Source organism: Rutilus rutilus (assembly GCF_951802725.1).
Source record: "Rutilus rutilus genome assembly, chromosome: 17".
NCBI classification, from domain to species: domain Eukaryota; kingdom Metazoa; phylum Chordata; class Actinopteri; order Cypriniformes; family Leuciscidae; genus Rutilus; species Rutilus rutilus.
In genome coordinates, this window is record NC_140230.1 from 22,758,079 (window position 1) to 22,778,902 (window position 20,824).

Genomic DNA, 20,824 nt, shown 5'->3' on the forward strand with positions numbered 1-20,824 from the left:
ATGTGGGGATGTAGGGGTTGTTTGTTTTAGTTTTTTTTTTTTGGCTTTCTGACCCCAAGACTCAACTAATCTCTGCAATTCTCCATCTGTGATCCTTGAAGAGTCTTTGGCCACTCAAACTTTCATCCTCGCCGTGCATTAAGACAATATAGACACACGTCCTCTTCCTGGCAGATTTGTAACATCTTTAGTTGATTGGAACTTCTTAATTATTGCCCTGATGGTCAAAATGGGGATTTTCAATTCTTTATGTCTTACAGCCACTTTCTATTTTGTGAAGTTCAACAATCTTTTGCTACGCATCAGAACTATATTCTGTGGTTTTACTCTTTGTGATGGATGATTAAGGGGATTTGGCCTTTGTGTTTCCTCATATTTAAACTCCTGTGAAACACGAAGTCATAGCTGGACAGTTTCATGTTCCTAGTCACCCTGGTGTGCTAAAAAAGGTAAATATTAATGGGAATATACTTCAGAGATATTTTACTCGTAAAAAATTCTAGGGGTGCCAATAATTGTGGCCAACGTGTTTTGGAGAAAAACATTTATTTCATAATGTGATTTCCCCCCACTTTCAATTCTTTTACTTCAATGAAAGGTTAGAATTTTGCAAATTTTTTGAATGAAAGATCAAAAGGATAAACGATGCAGATTTATTTTTTACAGCCAGTTTTGATCATATTTACCAGGGGTGCCATTAATTGTGGAGGGCACTGTATGTGTGTGTGTGTGTGTGTGTGTGTGTGTGTGTGTGTGTGTGTGTATATATATATAAAGAAATTGACAATGCAAGAGTCGAACACTCTGTAAAGTCTATGCCAGCACACCCCAAAGACTTTCAATGAATTTAAGGTCTGGACTGCCAATTCATGTATGAAAATTATTATTCATGTTCCCTTCCAACCATTCTTTCCCAATTTGAGCCTAATGAATCTTGACATCGTCATCCTGGAATATGACCAAACAGCGATTTTTGTTTTTGTTTTTTTGTTTAGTTTGTTTGTTTTGGCCGGTCAGAACTGCTTCTCAAATCTATAATGAGTCTGTCATCATGGGTCTATCATATCTTACTATCTCTTTCTGTGTGTGCATTCAAAATGCCTTTTTCAGAGAACGCGTTCCGTTAATTGAGAGCAATGACCCTTTTCGCTTTCCATAGTTACTTAGCTGGTGTCATGTCTGCTCCCTTGCTGAACGCGTGCTAGCGATTATTGCTTATTTACCTCTTTTTGTGGTACGAGCCTAAAATTAGTGGTAGTGTTTACAGTCCTGTTGAAATATTACACTGAATTAACGCATATTTAATATTGCCTAATCTGTTTTACAAACTGCTTCACATTTTCAGATTCTGAGAAGTTGTTCTGGAAATGGCAGAAATGGTCAAAGAAAAGAGTACAGGGCTAAAATTCGCGGAGGAGCAGCTTCTGAGACACGGATGGGAAAAAGGTGAATTCAGATATTAGGGCTTCTTTGGCATATCCATGTAATGACACCTGACTAATGTCTAATGTTTGGACTGTTGTGTTGTAGGTAAAGGTCTGGGAAGATCAGAGAATGGCATCTCAGAGGCTATTAAAGTCAAAATTAAATATGGTAAAGGAGGGGTGAGTGAGAGATTTATTCTTATGTTTTTTTTTTTTTTTTTTTTTACAATGATTAAAGCATTGTGGGTAGTTGACAACATAGGCATAAAGTTTATCATGAACTGGCTATATGTATGTTAACAATAATTATGATTATATGGTGCTCTATGCTTACCATCTGGTTTATCATCCTAATCCACACTTGAGTTCTTGCAGTTTACAGTCTCTTAAATGCAAGTTTCTTAATATGAGATTATATAATAATATTGTATAATTACAATTATACAGTAGTTAGAATCTACATGTATAATAATTATACAGTAATTAGACATGCTGTCAAAAACAGTTGTAGATAAAGTATAGCATATCTTACTGCAGGTCACGTAAACTACCCTTGTGGTTTAGGTTATCTTTTTTAATTCTCCAGCTGTTGTAGCCCTTATGTTTGTATTTATATTTGATCATTTGTCTTCAGATGGGCCATAAGGAAGGTGAGCAGTTCAGTTTTCACTGGTGGGACCATGTTTTTAACAAAGCCTCATCCAGTCTGGTTGTGGAAACAGCACAGGTAAGTAATATATTAAAAAAACTCAATAAAAGAAAATGATAGCGGTGAATGAGGGCATGTTTTAGTCATCTGATGTTGTCATTGTGGTTTAGGCTGGTGTGGTGTTGAAGAAGTCAGACGACAGCAGTGATGGATTGATCTCTAACAAAAAGCCACGCAAGGCTCAGCAAGCCAAGTCCATGCTCTATGGATGTTTCGTCAAGGTGCAAAACCATAAACGGCACACACGATCAATATATTTCACAATACCACAAGCATTTGTGGAACGATAATTGAGTATTTGGATTGTGTAATTGTTTTAAAGTCATCTTTCTCCATTCTCAGTCAGCTACACTGCTGTCAGGTGAGCAGCCAGAAAAGACCTCTGATTCAGATGATAGCAGCAGTTCTGAAGATGAGGACCAGAAACTGGACCTTTCCACCACTACCAAGTATGAGCTGCCAGTAGTACAAAATCATGATTTGTGACACATTCCTTTAAAAATACTTTTGCATTAAACACTTTAATTTTTATAAATACTATTATAATTATGTATAATATTCTGCTGCACAAAGCATGTCCTTTCAGATGTTTCTGTATGTGGCATTTAGAGGCACTAAAGATCCATTTAAAATGTCCCACAATGGTACTGGTTAGATTTCAAGATCATTTATGCTTTCAGCCGGCTCAATTGTCTTCGTTTTGTCTGTCTGTTTCAAGGCTATCTGACGCAGATCTGCTAAAAGCTTGTGGAGGACGAACAGCACACAAGTAAGCTCTGATCTCTGATTCATCCAAATCCACAGTATCCTTACAATAATTTGTTAGTCAAACCAATATAAATAATACAAGAGCTCGTAGCATTGACCCACATTTGAGCAGGACACACAAGTCATAAGAAGAATCATAGATAGCGAAACATTGTCAGTGTTATCATGGTATTATTTATCTACTCATATTTTGAATTAGCTTTTTTCATATTTTCAGTTTTTATTTAAATTCAAGTAATGTACTTGTTTCATTTTTATTAGTTTTTTTTTTGTGTGGTTATTTTAGTAATTCATCTTAACCTAATTTTGCTTTGCTAACTATAAAAAATAAGCTTTTTTTTTTTCATCTAATATTTATATTTTATTTAAATCTTTAGTAAACAATAACACTATCAGATATGTTGGTTTCGATATGTTAGGGCTGCACGATTCTGGATAAATGTAGAATCATGTTTTTTTTTTTTGTTTTTTTTTAAACAAAGATTGTGATTCTCCCAAAATTCTGAACAGACAACTAAATAAAACTTGTAATTTACTAGATGTTCTGACAAAATTTCTGCAGTCTGTTTAAAATGTTCGATTTCTAAAAAAAAAAAGTTTGAATGAATGATTCAATGATTCACTCATGTATACTTGAATTGTTTCATGAATGAATCTCTTGAATGAATGATTCAATGACAAATACATTTTTTACCAGTCACTTGTCGCCACCTGGTGGCGTAGCGATGTAATCGATTCAATCATTTTATGAAGTGCCACATTTTTAAAAGGTGATTTGCTCTATTTTTGTCTCGTCCGTAGACATCAGTGTTTATATCCTAGCTATAAACTTTTACCCTAGTACTTCTGTGATTATATGAATATTTGTAACACAGAAATAACAATACTTTATGCTTGTAAAGAGAGTTGAAGCTGTGTCGTGCCTATACATAATAACTGCTTTTTGTAGGTCAGCAGAGGCAGCACATACGCAAATTTGAATGTTCCGGTGTGATTTTGTCACAGATTTAATAGACGCAGGCGAGTCGTTGTCATTTAGGAATGAGATTGCATGGGTGTTTGAACCGAGATCGCGACCTTTAACCGTACAGCTCTAATATATGTGTTTATTTGTTTGTGTGAATAGAGGAGCCAGACACGGACTTAATATGAGTGCCAAACTGGCTCGGCTTGAGCAGCAGGAGCAGGAGTTCTTGAACAAGTATGGTAAGAAGAACCACACTGCTGAAACATCCACAAGCAGCACAGATTGTCTAAACCCTGCGGGACATCCAGATATTAAAGAGAAAACAAAACGCAAGAAATCAAAAAGGCAGGATGGACTTTCAGAGAATAATATGCATGAAGATAAGATGACAACACAGGTCCTTGTTTCAAGTAATGACGCTGAGGACAGCAAACCCAAAAAGAGGAAAGACACTGATATTATCACAGATGTTGAGCCAAAGAAGAAGAGAAAGAAAAATCGCAAAGAAAAAGAAGCACCCGAGGATGGTCTTAATGGAGAATGCAGCGTAGACGTGAATGAAGCGTTCACACACGCATCAGAGGAACGAGACGCACACCTGCCGATGGATGACGGCATTCACAAGAAGAAGAAAAAGAAGAAACGGTCCAAGGTAGTTGCTGAGACAGCTGGCACAGAAGAGATCAGTGAGGATTCCACGGACGCACACGGCAAACAACCACAGGAGGGCAGTACTGAGCATCAACAAGCCTCTGACAACGTCTCGAAGAAGAAAAAGAAATCCGTCACGGCCCTCTATGAAACCTCTCCATCCGCAGATGTGGAAAACTCAATGACAGAGGACACGGGCAATGTGGCACAGATAACAGAAGGACAGGAGAACAACAAGAAGAGGAACAAGAAAAAGAAACGAAGCAAAAAGGAGCAGGAGGTGGTAGAGAATGTTCAATGTGAGGAGTCCGTGCCAAAGAAAAAAAAGAGCAAAAAGTGAACGCACAAACTCACTACAAACACAAGGGTGGCAGTTGATGATCAGAATCTGTGCCGCTGAAACACGAGGATCAGTTCTCTAGCAGCTGTTAAGTTTCAGACATGACAAAACGCAAAACGTGTTTGTTACACAGCACTCATACTTATTTTTATAAATCATGATCAAACTTTTAAGCTTGAGACCAACAGGGTGACATCATGAAATAAGCTTTTTACTGGTCTGATTTGTAATACATTTGTGTTATGCATAATTACATAGTATATTATTCACAGTGATAAAAATGTGATTATATATGAATTGTTTTAAAAATAGCGTGGCATGATGTGTGTGGATGAAGTGGGTTTTTTTTTTACTCTCTAAAGCTGGCCTTTTTTTTTTTATGGCATTAAGGGTGCAAAAAGATGTAATTTCTCCATTTAATCCAGCTGAAATACCTTGAAACATTGCTAACAAATCAAACTGAACTGGAAAATAAAATGATTTCTGAGATAGTTGTCTTTTCTGTTCATGTTGAGGGGTCACTGTGGTTTTGTTGGGCTTGAAGGAAGGTTGGCCATGTTAAAACTTCCACTTCGCAGATCCATCTGCTTTTCATGTAACAGCCTATTGATTTCCAGCTTCTCAGTGGGTTTTTGCTGGGCATTGACAAAACACAGTACGAGTATCCTTCATAGGGGCTATCGATCCAGAATCTGAAAGGGAAATATGGAAAACGTCAGGTAATTGCTTTTGATTTTTTAATTGCTTTATTTTGATGATTTATCAAAAGGAAACCGTTTTGAAATAAATTCCTTTTATAAAAAACAAATTAAGTTTAAAAGCTCTTCTGTTGCCCTTTTCTAAACTCACCCTCTCTCAAGCCTAGTGCCATTGGTCCAGACCCAAACGTTTCCCATTTTTTCAGAGAGTCCAATCCAGTAGCCGTGATATTCATCATAATACGGTTCGGTGTGCTGATTGATGAATTCCTTAATTTGCATAATACAATGAGAAGATAAATACAGTGCTATAATCATGTAGAAATCATTCCTATTTACATTCTTTTTCAGTGTAAACAGGACTGTTGATCACAATGGTGCTAAACTTCTACATTTAAGAACTTAAGCTGAATACCTAATGTACATGTTTACAGTATATACTTTGGTGCACTTTTCACTGTTAACAGTTCTTTGAAGAACTTTCCAGTTCAAGTTTGATTTGTTAGCTGTGGAAATGGTGTACAACACTCCAGAACGTTTTTTAGTTCGATCATAAAGAGAATTTTTTATATATATATATATATATACCTGTTCACCCACGCTGTCTATTATGGCCAGCTGAGCTCCGTATGTCTCGCAGTTTTTTTGACTCTCTGCCCATGTAATCCAGTTACTGTTTCCTTTATGGAAATAGTAACACCTGGAGCCATTTTGAATCCAGTTTTGAGGGCAGGATGTACACCGGACCCCTGTGATGGAGAATAGCTCAGATTAGCTGGATAAAACAAACAAACATTACACTTCAGACTCCAGATTCAGTAAAACAGCTCACCGTTCCCAGTGAACTGACAGTATTTATCCCCTGAAAAGCTGCTTTTATGAATTATGAAGTCCAGTGTGTTGTTCATCTGTTGACCCTGCGTCACCAGCCTTGCTCTCTCTTGCTCCAGCACTTCCTTCTCTGCCAGTAACTGCAGGTTGGCGGCTCTCTCTTTAGTGTACTGGGCCTGTGTGAAGAGATTTCCTCTGGTTAAGATATGCATATTGTTTAGCAGATGTGGGCAATTTCTGAGTTTTTCAGTATTTTATATTGTTTCAGGCTTCACTCTTACCAGAATATTGTTGTGTTTGGACATGTGAATGTAGTCTGCAAAGCGGATAAACAAAAAAGGCAAACTGTTAGTAAAATCTACAGTACTTGTAGACCATTTTTCAACTGCAATGCAATGTTTCTATGATATTTTAGTTGTTATGAGTTTAGACGGTAGCCATATTTAATTATAATTGACCCCATTGACTCATATTGACCTCATCAGTTTTGTAAGGAAGAAAGAAATTATGAAACTGATTTACAACAGCAGGACACACATGAGTTTCCGGTGTCGTTACACTGTTTCACTTTTTTGTCGACATATTTATAGTTTGTACTTTCCTCCTGGTTATTTTTGAGGTTACGACAAAGACTTCTTCAAGGTTCCCCTTTTTTTTGTTTTAGTTCTAGTTCTTATGGCGGTTTCACAAACCTGGCTTAAACCTAGTCCCAGACTAAACTGCATGTTTGAGCTGTTTTAACTGAAAGCAACTTGCACTGACATATCTTAAAATATGTCATTGCCATTGTTTTGTCTCAAGATGCACACACACCAGTAAGATTTTTTTTCTAAGCCACGTATAAAATCTACTTAAATGCCCTAATTGACCTAAGGCCTAATCCTGGCTTAATCTAAACCCTGTCTGTGAGACCAGACCTGTTAATCAAGGTCTTTGAGCTTTCTTGCACAGGGTTGGAACTAAACTGAAATGTCGACATCCAAAAGTGGGATAGAATGGTATGTTTGGTATTTTGTATATGAATGAAACAGTGCTAATGCTTACAGAAAATGCTGACAGCTGTTAACGCAGCGAGCAGGAGGAAACAGAGCAGCCCCAGAAACACTGAAGCTCCTCTATACACCGGAGAGATTGGGGTGGAAGCTCCTTTTTCTGGACCAGAATGAGACAAGTTTGAGTCCAAGAGTGCGATATGACAGTACATTTTTAAAAATATGAATGGGAATATACTTAAGAGATATTTTACTCATAAGAATTTCTAGGGTTGCCAATAATTGTGGCCAATCTGTTTTGGAGAAAAACTTTTATTTTATAATGAGATTTCCCCCCCACTTTAAATTGTTTTACTTCAATAAAGGGTTTGATTTTTCAAAATTTTTGAATAAAAGATCAAAAGGATAAACAATGCTGATTTATTTTTGCAGCCATATATATATACACATACACACACTGCTGCTCAAAAGTGTGGTATTGGTACGATTTTTTATGTTTTTAAAAGAAGTCTCTTCTGCTCACCAAAAAAAAAAAAAAAAAATCTATTTGAATATAATTTAAAAAATGTTTTCCTGTGATGCAAAGCTGAATTTTCAGCATCATTACTCCAGTTTTCAGTGTCACATGATCCTTTAGAAATGCTGATTTGATGCTCGAAAAACATTTCAATTTCAATTCATTATTATTGAAAACAGAAACCAGACAATTTCCTTTATTTGAAATATAATCTTTAGTAACATTATAAATTTCTTTACTGTAACTTTTGATCAATTTAATGCATCCTTGCTGAATACAAGTATTGATTTCTTTCATCCATAAAAAAAAAAACATTTGAACATTACAAAAGCTTTCTATTTCAGATAAATGCTGTTCTTTTGAACTTTCCATTCATCAAAGAATCGTATGATTATTATTTTTTTTTTTACGTAACTGTTTACAATTGATAAAAATAATAACTAACGTTTCTTGAGCAGCAAATCAGCATATTAGAATGATTTCTGACGGATCATGTGACACTGAAGACTGGAGTAATGATGCTGAAAGTTCAGGTTTGCCATCACAGGAATAAATTACATTTTAAAGTATATTAACATAGAAAACAGTTATTTTAAATTGTAATAATATTTGACAATATTACTGTTTTTTGTTTGTTTGTATTTTTAATCCAATAAATGCAGCCTTTGTCAGCATGAGACTTCTTTTAAAAATCTTACCGATCCCAAACTTTTGAACGGCATATATATATAGTTATTGTAAATATATACAAATATTTTAGTTAAAAACATTTAAAAACTATTATAAAACTGTGATATACTGTAACAGTTTATATCAGTTTTGTATAAATATATATTTTGTGTGTGTGAATGATCTCTAACCTGTAGTCTCAATATGTGAAGTCGATTGTTTTCTTTTCACCTCTGCATACAGTACAGGCTCCTCTGACTGTCGCACTAATCAGACAAGCATTAATTCATTCATATTCTGATCATCCAAAAAGAGAACAACTACTCTTAAAAGTATTCCAGTAAACAGGGGGAAAGTTGTTAACACAATGGTTAAATGTAAAAAAAAAAAAACCCATCTGAACATACCTTTAGATTTCTCTTTGTCAAATGGCTTGAAGATAACTGATGAATAGCATAACTCGTCTTCCATTGCACCTGCTCAATCTACAGAACACTGCTGGATCAGGGCACAGTGCTTTAAGGCAGAAAACAGCAGTATGATAAATCTGTCAGCCAGAAGGTGATATTCAGACTTAGGAAATAACAGAAATGTTGTGTGGTTTGAGTTGTCAGAGGAAGTTAGGTATATTATTATGTAATGGCATCACTTTCACTATGCAAATATGTGAGTTAGAATTCAGTAAGTACAAAATGCCAATTTCTAACCAATTTTATGTAACTTGTTGAGATTCAAACATTTCAGTGGAAATCGGTTTCTGTCTTAAACATTTCAATTTAAATGGCAGTGGAATTTTGTCTGGTTATGTGAATTTGAGTGGTATTCATTTACATTTGAAATTTGTTTTTGTTTATAACTCAATAATGAATCATTTTACATAAAGCACACCGTTGTGTTTTAAACTATTAAACAATTATTCAATTAATCTCAGGGTTGCCTTTTTAAAGGAATTTATTCTGTCAGAAATTTTGCGAATGTTTTGAGGTTAATCTTTTACAAACGAATAGTTTTTGGTGCCAAAGCACAATTAGCTTAACTTAACTAAGTTAAGCTAAACTTAACTATAAATTTACACTGTCAAAATCCAGCTTGCCAAAAGTTCCTCTAACAAATGTAAATAAGTAGCTTAAGTGAACTTTTTTAGTCAGTTTATTGATCAAAACATATTTCTAACAAAAGTTGCTTTGATGACCTTAATTAGATGCTCAAATATGTGTTCAAAACTTGTCCAAAATGCATGTTGTCCCAACTTATCAAACTGAGTCATCTGAAAAAGTTTACATTGCACAATGTTGTGCAAGTCCTCAGCAGGCATGAAAAAAATATGTTTCAGATTCATATGTGTCATATGGTTCAGACAGATTTCATCACTGTGTTTGAGATTTGTGTGAGGCATATGTGCATCTCAAAGCTGTTGGATTTAATTTAAAATTACAGGGTAACGTGTCTGCCACTAGTTTTAAGAAGCAAATATTGCTTATTTCATGTAGGCTTTGAAAATAAAATGTAAAGATGAAAGAATGAGGGTTGTATCTTTAGTTGATAATATTTTTTTAAATCAAAAGAATGTCTGTGAAATGGTGCCCCACAACTGTTTAGTTACAGATATTCTTCAAAATATCTTCCTTTGAAATTGATACAATTTTGGAACAACTTGAGGGTGAGTAAATGATGACAGAATTTTCATTTTTGGTTGAACTATCCCTTTAAGATGCAAAAAAGGACTACTTTGGTCTGATGTATTGTGATCATTTTGCCACAAGAGGGGGCAGCAAATGAATGTGATCATATCTGAAACTACAAGATTTATAGGTTGTTCAGCAAAATAAAAATTCTGTCATTATTTACCTTCATGCTGTTTCAAATAGACAGTCTCAGTCATCATTCATTTTCATTGTATGGAAAAAAAAAGATGCACTGCATGTTGACTCAGGTTATCAAGTCTCTATAACATCTCTTTTTTGCGTTCCACAGGAGAAAGAAAGTTGTACTGGTTTGGATGTAATCCAGCAGTGGGAGAGTTAACTCCTCAAATTACATCACTGCTTTTGCCCATTCTGTCCATCCACCCCTCCTCCTCTATTCCTTCGCCCTCCCCCTTCTCATTGTCTATGAAAGGAGGGTCTTACCCTCCCCTGTCCATTCAGCCGCTGGGCACTGGGACTGTGGTCCAGACCTCACCCTCGAGCCTGTCATTAGAATCACTTAGCAGCCACAAAGACCTGCATCCCTTCACAGCCTCTGTGCACAGTTCTAGTGTGATTTAACACTTCACCCCACTCTGAGATGGAGCTTCTGGGTGTCCGACAGCCCTTCACACAGTTTCAGGAGGAAAAGTACCAGATGCTGGAGCTGAACCAGCGTCTCGAATCGTACTTGGGCCGCGTGAAGCTTCTGGAGGAGGAGAACAAGCTACTGCGAGATGAGATCCACACTCTCAAGAGCAGCAGGGACCCACCAGGCCAGCGCAAAGCTCAAGAGGAGGCTCTCAGCCAGGCCAGGAGGATGATGGACGAGGCCTGGAGGAAGAAAGACCATGTGGAGCTGGAAGTGGAGAACTTGATGGAGGATATGGAGATGGTGAGTATTCAAAGGCAGAAGGCGAAGACCGCACAGGCTGAAGCACAGAGAAAACTCATGGAGAGCAAGAAGGAGCTGGAAGAGGAGCGTAGGGCTCAGATTTGGCTTAGAGAGAAGGTTGGACAACTTGAGAAAGACCTCTTGCTACAGATGCAAGTCCACCAGGAGAACATGGAAACCTTGCAGGCCTCTCTGAAACAGACAAAGCCAGTCCTAATAGCCCCACAGCACACTCAAACTACCAGCATCCCAGACCTGGGACAGGAGTACAGCCACAGAGCAGCTCAAGCCTGGCAGGAGGCAACCAACAACTATCAGAGACAGCTTGGACGTCTGGAGGAAAGTCTGAACCAGGCCAAAGCTAACATGGCAAAGATTCACCAGGAGAAGAGAGAGAAACAGCATCAGGTTCAGCATCTGGCCAAGGAGCTCGAGAGTACGAAGACTAAGAGACAGATGCTGGAGAAACATGCAGTGCAGAAGAGAGAAGAACAGATGCAGGAGCTTCAACATCTTCAGGTAAGAAGAGAAATGTATGGACTTTGTTGTTTAACCAGTTCAACTTCTGTCGTCATTTACTCACCCTCATATAGTTCAAATCTGTATGACTTTCTTACTTCTGTGGAACACAAAATAAGATATTTTGAAGAATGTTTTTGTTCATGCAATGGAAGTCTAAACACCACTAAACCATAGTGAGGTCATACAGGTTTGGAACAGTATAGCTGAGCCATCTGATTTTATATGGGTTTCTTTAACAACATGATATTAATGATGCCGTTTTCCTCAATCTCTTCACTTTAATCAAATATTTTTAAGAAAATATGTCTCATGACTTTGTGCAGGCTCAAGTAGACGCTCTGGAGTTGGAGAAAGACAGCCTGGGGCAGCAGATAGACAGCATGATGGTGGACAGACAAAATCTGCTGCAGGTGAAGATGTCTCTTGGACTGGAGGTGGCCACATACAGGTACATGTCAATGTCATCCAGATCATCATCAACATCAAAACACACAACCTTCCCTTATCATCATCATCATCTTAAGAACCATCTTTACATGAAGTAAAATATGCATGTAGCTTTTGAAAAGTCGTCCCACTTCCTCCCTAATGGGATGCCAGAGTGGAAAGCCTCTCCTGTGCACTGTGGGATTTGTAGTTTATGGAGGCCCAACTAATATGATCATGCATCAGTGGCTCTAAAAAGCATTTCAGGCACCCTGAGAGGGGTAACTTTAGATCAGTCAATCCGAATAGACCCTCTCCATTTCCCACCCGGCACTGACCCTGATCCATCTGCTTGGAGGAGGGGCAGGGAAACAGGGGGGTGGGTAATTCATTCAGAAACATCCTTCAGATCAGTCCGATTTATGTCTGTTGAGGGCGGCCAGAAATACATTTTGACAGCATTTTAGCTGTTGCTCATTTCATGGTGCTCCATTTAATGAAGGTGTGTTGCATTACATGCAGATACTTTGGAAGGATGGGGATGGGTTTTAAATATTAGAAATATGTACAGAGAAATGTATACATTCGTTTTTTATTGTATATTATTACAATATGTTGTGCATATCTCCCAAAAGACTTTAAGAGACATGTTTGTTTTTACATATGAATACATTTAAGATCCACATTTGTTTGATGCTTTTGTTGCAGGATCACCTGTTACACTAACAGTGTGCTTTACATTTGTAAAGTCCAACCCTTGCAATTGTTTAATGCTGCGTGCAGGAGGTAAATGAATCGATGCATGAGTGAATCCTGCAGATGGGCTGACAATGACAAATCTGACATACTATTTGCATAACAACAGAACAAGGCACAGGACTGCAGCTCAAGAACATGACTCCATCTCATTTAGCCCACCCCTCACATTAAAGAAAGTGCTGTTCTGTTGCTTCTTTCCAGAGCTTTGCTGGACAGCGAGGGCCTGAGAATCGACAGACCGACAACAAACAAGACCAACTCTGCTGTCTTTTTAGGTAATTTTATTTTTTTATTTTTTATAAATGATTTTTTTTTCTTCAATAATGAGGGCTATTTGAGCAATGGTCAATTGAAGTGAAAAAAAAAAGCAGAAAAAACATAAATGTATAACGACTGGTTACACAATATACTATATACAACAGTGAACAATATTCAGCCTATACAAATTTTTGATTTTGGAACACAGATCCCCTTTCTCTAAATATTGCTGTGCTTTGGGCTGTTTAAATGATTAGTACTGATTGCAGTGGGGTATCTGTCGAAGCCTGTAAAACTAGCTTCCTGTGTTAGTCCCATAGGTCACTGTAACAGATGGCTCCACTTTCCAGTAATGCAGGCCTGGAAAAGCATAATGAAGATCAATACCTCTCCATTACGACTCACTCACAGTTCAGGACTAGTGTGTAGTCTGATAACTCCCCTGAGAGGCAGATCAAGGGTCTATGTCTGTTTCAGACTATCTCCATCTATCTGGAGCTTTATCTGTTCCAGTCAACCACACTTGTTCCAAAAGCATCATAGTTATCAGGGGATGGGACATAATAGGGGCATGAGCCACTCTGTTGAATTTCTGCTCATGTTTGATGAATGAATAGTAGTGCTCAATGCGCTTTAACTGCAGATTCATGACTAAAATACTTTGACGGTGCTTCCTGTAATAATATTATTAAATAATATTAACAGATACAACTGTAGATAATAATTAGTAAATGTTGAAATTAACATTAAGATTTTTAAGTGCTTTAAACGTATTTTTCATTGTTAGTTCACGTTAACTAATGCAGTTAAAGGTATAGCGGAGGATTTTTTACTTCCGGGTGGATCACCTATACTATTGGTCCTCCTAATTGTCAATCATTCTGGTGAATCAATCAAACTTATTCAAAAAGTGGAGAGGGCGGGTCTTATCTAAAATTCAGAAAGATCCTCCGCTATACCTTTAACTAATGTTAACAAATGGAACCTTATTGTTGTTGTAAAACATTAAATTAAGAACATTTGGGATTCAGAAAATAGATATGATGATCTGTCAAAGGTAGACTTAATCAAATAGTTTTCTTAAAGAGCTTGTTCCCTGTCTATGTGACAAAGCCTGTCTCACCATCTTCTTGTTTCTTGTTACAGATGCAATCTCAAAGCCCATTGGGACCCACCAAACCTTACAGACTAATGCTGCTTCCTGCCATTTCAGCAATACTGTGTCTACAAGTCACAGATCAATCACCTCCTCTAGCACTCTGCTGACTAGTGCGACTCCATCATCGACTCAAGGGACTCCACAGAGAGCACCAACCAAAACCTCAGTGCCAGAAAAGACAGCGGTTCAAATCTCAGAGGAGTCTAAGAAAGCTGCTGAGGAGTCTGTGGATTATTTACAGCGAGAAAAAGTATGTGAAGACATGGCTATCACATCAATTCTCCCCAAAACAGCTGCAGAACCAGAACCACAGTTCAAGCCAGAAGATATCAAGGAGGAGGACGAACCAAAACAGTTCCAGAAAGCTCAGATGGTTGAGTCTAAAACTGATGAATCTGCATTGATAAGTGTGTCAGCTGACCAACCAAGTAGCTTGTCCCAAACGCCAGAGACAGAAAGCTGGGCCGGTCCATTCACAGATCCTGCAGGAGTTTCAGAAGAAGGGAAGGATGAGGAAGTGTCTGTCGAAATGGCCCGGATCTCACACGCACCTAAGGTTACTTGGGAAGAAAATAAAACCGTGGCTGAGGATGAAAAAGATGATGCCTCTGAGATGGATGTAAGATCAGAGAACATTAGTGAAAGCTATGCAGTTGCATATGGAGATACCGATGATAATGATACATTAACATCCAGCCATATCAGTCCAAACTCCAATATACTGGCTTCATCGTTCCTCAAGCAAGGAGCTTTGCGCGATTTTAGCTATCAGGAAGAAGCAAATGAAGATCTGATGAGGGTAGATGAACAGGACATTGTGAGCAATATTAGCGAGGAAGTGACAGAGCAAATGAACAGTGAAACTGAGGCAGAGATTGATTCAATCAATGAGTGGGATAGACAGGAAGAAATTGAACCAGAGAATGAGATGAATGTGACAAGCCCTAAGTCTGAGGTAGAGGAAGAGGGTGAAATGAGCATTGGAACTGAACTGAAGGATAAAACAGAAGATGAAAATGTGACTGAAAGAGAAGAAGAAGAGATAGAAGTGATTGAGAGAGACAGTTCTGTACAGGATGGAGGTGTAGATTCTCCCAAGAACATTGATCATCAGGAGAGTATAGAGAAGACTGTACTGCCAGCTGAAGCCCATTCAGTTCAGACAGTAAACGATGGCTGTCCTTTACCTGACGAATCTGAGTTACCTGAGAACCAAGGTGATGACGACGACTCCCCAAACATATCAGCCTCATGGAGAACTGATCCTGGTGAGTGTGACAGCTATAGTCAGGAGAACACGCTAGCAGACCCTCGGCCCTTGATCCAATATAAGAGCGATGAGGAAAGAGATGGGAATGTGCAAGCCTCACACCTCATTGGTGAGACCAGCGACAGCGAGGACGAGAAGGAAAGAGTGGACGGAGGCCATTTGAATGAAAGCGCCTCAAAACGCTTCAACACTATGGAGGATCTCACAGAAGAACCAGACATGGATGTCATTGGAGAGATAATGACAGAAGACGTTGTTTCTAAAGATGCACTTGATGATGATAGGGCATGCATGATGCAACAGAGTGGCTCTGAAGTCCATGAAAGTTTGGATTTGGAGAAGGAAAGGCCAAGAATTGAGCCCAGGGGAAACCCGAAAGAAGATACTGATGATGATATGAGAGAGATGAGGAGAGATGAAGATCATGATGTCAAGGTTTATGAGCAAAATGAGAATCCACAACTGACTGAAAACCAGCATATACACACTGAACAGCTTGAGTATGAAACAGTCCATTCATATGAAAGTCAAGAACATGTCGACATAGACAATCCACCCTCATTTTCCGAAACATCTCAGGTCGAACAGCTTGAAAGCTCATTTGAAACTTCACCAACTCTGACCATGTTCCAAGATGCAGCTACAACCAAAGAACCAGAAAATCTTCTGGATGTTTCCATGCACACCAACATAGATCTGATGGACAGTCATTCTTTGGAAAGCGAGACAAACAGTCAGCCAAATATCATGACATCAGACATGCCAAACTCTGACCAGGAAGAGTGCAATAGCTCAGAAGATGAATCTCCAAATGCCAGCCAGTGCTTTCAGAATACAAGCCTTTCAGCAGCGACTACTCTCACTGAGCAGCCATTAACCTTTACTAATGGAGTCTTTAAGGGTGATTCTGTCTCTGTCAACAACGATGTGCCTGAAGAAGTGCTCAGTACGGAGAAGAGCACTGAAGAAGCTAAAGCCTCTCAGATTTATGACTGGGATAATTCTAACATCTGGGGCAAAAGCATGAGCATTCCAGAAGCAGCAAGTATGGATGAAAATTCAGGCGGTTTCCCGGTGAATGAGATTGAGAATTTGGGAAGTCCAAACAAAATGCCAAGCGTAGCGGAAAATATCTTTGGAAAATTTGAGGAACATCAGAGGAGGACAGAGGAGAGCTTTTCTGAAAAAGTGATGACTGTGATGGACTTTGAGAGCAACAATTCAGGAGAGGAGGAGGAATTTCAGTCAAAGGAAAAGAAAAGTGAGATTCATAGCTTATTCAGCACTAGTTTGAAGGAGGATTTCTGGAGCAAAGGGAAAGTTGAGATGGCAGCTACCTATGACACTGCCAAGACTGTAGACTTCAACCAGACCATGGTCTTTGGAGAGGAGTGGAAAGATATGGAGGGAATGCCAGCAGCAAATGGAAATCCTACAGAAGAGATGGACATCCTCAAAGGCCGGGATGAGAAACGTAAAGATGAACAGCCAAAGCGAGGCGAGATGGTCCCGTCTGATGACTCTGTTGATGAAGGGGATTCCTGGTCCTCTGGTGATGAGTAACAGCTTTGTCCAATGATGTTTTTAGACCATGTAAGACTAAACCAAAAACATAAAAAAGTAGTGATGCCATATAAATAGATGAACAGCAACATTAAACACGAAGTGCACAAAAACACCTTCATGCATTCACAGAAATTAAACAAGATTGCAGAGCGTAGTGTGTGTAATGGTACAATGTGATTTCTGTAATGCGAGTCAACAGCCTGGCATAATGTACCAGCTGTCCTCTCAGGATAAAAAGTGTTGTACTCCATGACAGCCGCGGGCAGAGAGGATTCTTAAAGACTTACTATGAAGCCTTACTTCATCTTTGTTGTTTCTGCACTAATCAGACCAGCTATCCAATGACCTTCATATGTCAGCTTTAACGAATTTTGTGAATTTGCACTTTTACGATGGAAAAACAAAATGGATAAAACTTGTTCAAAATTCTGAAAAAAGAATAAAGACTAAAAAGTACAACAGCGAATACATTGAGTTGGTGTTTTCTTTTATCGTTATTTTTAATCATTTCATGAACATATTTTCCCTCATCAACATTACATAGACATGTAACACTTTTCATTTATTTAGATAAATGTAAATATGATTCTTAAGGTTTATTTCTCCAACCATTTCAGTTTGTAATGAATTTAGAATGCTAAATTCACTCATTATGCGAAGCGAATCACACTCTGATTTGGAGCCCGGCTCTGGTAAGCACACAATACTGATCTGAGAGAAAGAGGCCACACTAGAAGAAAAAAAGAATAAGGAACAATGAATAATAGATGACATCACCGCCTCATTTCCCTCTGTATGCATGCTGGCTCTCTGGTGCCACTGATGGGGGTGTTGGGGGACAATGACTGGATACAGTCTGCACTTTAGCCAACACCCTTTTACCAGAAGACATAGTCAGATAAAAACCTGTGGATAAATATCCTGTAAAAAAAAAAAAAAAAATTATAATAATATATATATATATATATATATATATATATAAATAAAAGAAAGAAAAAATAAAAGAAAAATAATTCTCCAAAAGGTTCAAGCTTCTATTTTTGGTCCAAATCAAACAGCTAGTCTGATGACCCACACATACAAATACTCAATGCAGGATTTAAAGGGTCTTTTGAGAGCTTAAATAAAAGTGAGGCAGGGCAACAGCTGGGCGGTCAGATGCTTCAACACCTGTTTCCTGTGTAAGAGGATGCCACACAATCACGCCTGATGCAACAGCAAGCAACTCTATTACCAACCGATTGAACTGAAGATCTGATCCTGTTGAAATGACAGAGGTTATTTCAATCTGATCTCGACCTCGTTCACAAGTGTAGGAGCTATTTGAGTGAATGACCACAGAATCCCGAGACCACAGTGCTTCAAATAAATCTCGATAAACCCCAAATGTGTTCAGGGGCAGAGTGACATTCAGCTCTCTCTGCTCCCTTTACCATCTGCCGCTGTTATTGATTGCTATTGATTATCAATGCCAGATACTGAGTGACTGATCATTTTTAAAATTAGACAGGACCCAACATTCATCATCTTTCTTTTAACTTAAACATTCTAATGCAAATGTGTAACAAACCAGCCAACTTCATCAAACCATGGCTATTACGTAATGTTCATGCGGTTTCTTTCTCAAAAATGTCCTTTTCCTGGAGATTGATGTCATTAAAGAACTTTTGTTAGGTCAATGAATAGTACAAAACAGGATGTAACGTGACAAGTGATATTGAAGACACAGGAAATTACACCAATTACAGCTAAAAATCATTAAACATTTTTGAGGAGGAAAGGAAAATCATTAAGAAAAAAACTGGAAATACTCTTAATAAAAAAATAAAATTATGTAAAATTTACCCATGTTCATGTTCTTTATTGTGATGTGATAAAACGGTAACACTTTACAATAAGGTTTCATTAGTTAGTTAACACAAACTAACAATGAACAACTCTTCAACAGCATTTATTAATCTTAGTTAATGTTAATCTCAGCATTTACTAATACATTTTTAAGATTAAAAGTGCATCTGTTAACATTAGTTAATGCACTGTGAACTAACATGACATTTTTTATTAAGGTTCATAAATGCTGTAAAAATATATTGCTTAATTTTAATGTTAGTTAATGCATTAACTAATGTTAACAAATGAGACCTTATTGTAAAGTGTTACCGATAAAACAAATCTGAAAAATTGTGAGTTTAATATTTTCTGTTCATTTACTAATTTAAGACATGTAAACGCAAATGAATTACATAACAAGAATGACCCATATACAATTATGAAGAAGAAAAATTATCATTTAAAACTGAAACCTCAATTTTTATATCAAGAGACAAAAAACATTTAATTTATCCCACTGCCTGAAGGAAGAGATTCCCGGCAAAAGACAAAGATATTGATTGAACATCTGTGGAATATTTCCCTTTGGAGTGGACTTTCGATCTTTTTATGCTCAAACAGCAACATTACAGACTAAGCATAATCAAACCCCTTTAAGGATGACAGGGGTGGTTGTGGGATGAAATGATCCTTGTGTCTCAGTGCATTAGGAAAAATAGGTCAACTTTGTCGTCCAGACAAACAATAAGTGGGGACCCGTTACAAACAGAAGCTCAATGGTTGCACCAGACGCTCAAACTGACAAACTCAGCTGACACAGAGCTCAGATGAACAGAATGTCATTAAGGAATGGTCTGCATTCGATGCCCCCACCACCAAAAGACACATGCACAAGACACTCACACTCAAAGTCATGCCATTGTGCCTGAATCATCATGATCTGTTGCTAAACAACAACAGACACGATGTCTCTGAGGAAAATTCTTAGCTACATATTCACATGACAGCGGTCTTTCCTCTCATTTGGGTTAACTGGGTTAAAATAAAGACCTGGACTTCTTCTGAACAAGCAAGTTGGTAAATTATAAAACTTATTTGAGGAAGAAACATTACAATTGGTTGTTTACAATTTACAATTTTAGTAGCTACAAGCAGAATAGCTACTTACCAGGTAAGTGAAAGGCTGACATCTTGTGGCCAGATATGAAAATGACTTAAATGAATGCAGCAGCACTGATTTAATCGGAAAGATCATATGATAAAAAGCCTTACTGAGTAGGATATTATATATAGATATTACATATAGTGAATATATATTTAGGGTCAGTAAGATGTATTCATATTTATTTTCAGCAAGGATGCATTAAATTGGTTTAAAGACCTTTACGTTGATAAAAATGTCACTATTTCAAATAAATGCTATTTGTCTGAGCTTTCTGTTAATCAAGGAATCCAAGGAATTTTCACATATTAAGCAGCACAACTGTTAAACTGACAAGAAATATTTCTTGAGCACCAAATCAACTTATTAGAATGATTTATGAAGGATCATGTGTTATTTAAATTAGCAATATTTCACAATATTGTTGCTGTTACTGTATTTCTGATCAAATAAATACAGCCTTGGTGAGAATATATGTATATTTGCAAATATTGCTGGTTACTTTATCATTACAAATACATTTCCAAATTTGAAAGTTACTTTAGATGATCGCATCTGCTAAATGAACATGCAAATAGAAGTCTAATGAGTGCACTGACAACAGAACAAACCAACCCACACAGAAACTTGTAATACAGACAGACTCATACTTGTGTGTAGGTCAACTTGTCTATTTAATATATAAAATACAATAAAACATACGCAAAAGGGGAGGGTCATAAAGGA

General features: G+C 37.6%; 3 protein-coding genes across 3 annotated transcripts; 2 read left to right on the forward strand and 1 right to left on the reverse strand.

The window, feature by feature from the left end:
* The first annotated feature begins 1,120 nt into the window (after positions 1–1,120).
* On the forward strand, positions 1,121–5,348 carry gpatch4 (G patch domain containing 4). The gene is made up of 8 exons (XM_084384591.1): positions 1,121–1,234; positions 1,346–1,446; positions 1,531–1,604; positions 2,059–2,151; positions 2,244–2,354; positions 2,476–2,582; positions 2,852–2,902; positions 4,028–5,348. Exons 2-8 carry the CDS (start codon positions 1,368–1,370, stop codon positions 4,857–4,859), a joined length of 1,347 nt encoding a protein of 448 aa, XP_084240717.1. The 5' UTR covers positions 1,121–1,234; positions 1,346–1,367; the 3' UTR covers positions 4,860–5,348.
* Positions 5,055–9,255, reverse strand: LOC311275520 (oxidized low-density lipoprotein receptor 1-like). Its single transcript, XM_084384592.1, has 8 exons — positions 8,974–9,255; positions 8,758–8,832; positions 7,433–7,540; positions 6,670–6,704; positions 6,390–6,564; positions 6,146–6,306; positions 5,709–5,827; positions 5,055–5,551 (listed from the first exon to the last, which is right to left on the reverse strand). Exons 1-8 carry the CDS (start codon positions 9,035–9,037, stop codon positions 5,365–5,367), a joined length of 924 nt encoding a protein of 307 aa, XP_084240718.1. The 5' UTR covers positions 9,038–9,255; the 3' UTR covers positions 5,055–5,364.
* nes (nestin) lies at positions 5,449–17,568 on the forward strand. The gene is made up of 5 exons (XM_084384590.1): positions 5,449–5,578; positions 10,541–11,665; positions 11,992–12,116; positions 13,055–13,128; positions 14,258–17,568. Exons 2-5 carry the CDS (start codon positions 10,853–10,855, stop codon positions 17,101–17,103), a joined length of 3,858 nt encoding a protein of 1,285 aa, XP_084240716.1. The 5' UTR covers positions 5,449–5,578; positions 10,541–10,852; the 3' UTR covers positions 17,104–17,568.
* Positions 17,569–20,824: the final 3,256 nt, after the last annotated feature.

Excerpts from the sequence above, each read along its gene's own strand:
- gpatch4 (XM_084384591.1), top strand. The coding sequence starts at position 1,368 with ATGGCAGAAATGGTCAAAGAAAAGAGTACAGGGCTAAAATTCGCGGAG. Across the intron at positions 1,447-1,530 it reads GAGACACGGATGGGAAAAAG|GTAAAGGTCTGGGAAGATCA; the intron begins GTGAATTCAGAT and ends GTTGTGTTGTAG. Across the intron at positions 1,605-2,058 it reads TTAAATATGGTAAAGGAGGG|ATGGGCCATAAGGAAGGTGA; the intron begins GTGAGTGAGAGA and ends ATTTGTCTTCAG.
- LOC311275520 (XM_084384592.1), bottom strand. The coding sequence starts at position 9,037 with ATGGAAGACGAGTTATGCTATTCATCAGTTATCTTCAAGCCATTTGAC. Across the intron at positions 6,565-6,669 it reads CCAAACACAACAATATTCTG|GCCCAGTACACTAAAGAGAG; the intron begins GTAAGAGTGAAG and ends CTCTTCACACAG. Across the intron at positions 5,828-6,145 it reads TAGACAGCGTGGGTGAACAG|GAATTCATCAATCAGCACAC; the intron begins GTATATATATAT and ends ATGCAAATTAAG.
- nes (XM_084384590.1), top strand. The coding sequence starts at position 10,853 with ATGGAGCTTCTGGGTGTCCGACAGCCCTTCACACAGTTTCAGGAGGAA. Across the intron at positions 12,117-13,054 it reads CTGGAGGTGGCCACATACAG|AGCTTTGCTGGACAGCGAGG; the intron begins GTACATGTCAAT and ends GCTTCTTTCCAG. Across the intron at positions 13,129-14,257 it reads CAACTCTGCTGTCTTTTTAG|ATGCAATCTCAAAGCCCATT; the intron begins GTAATTTTATTT and ends TTCTTGTTACAG.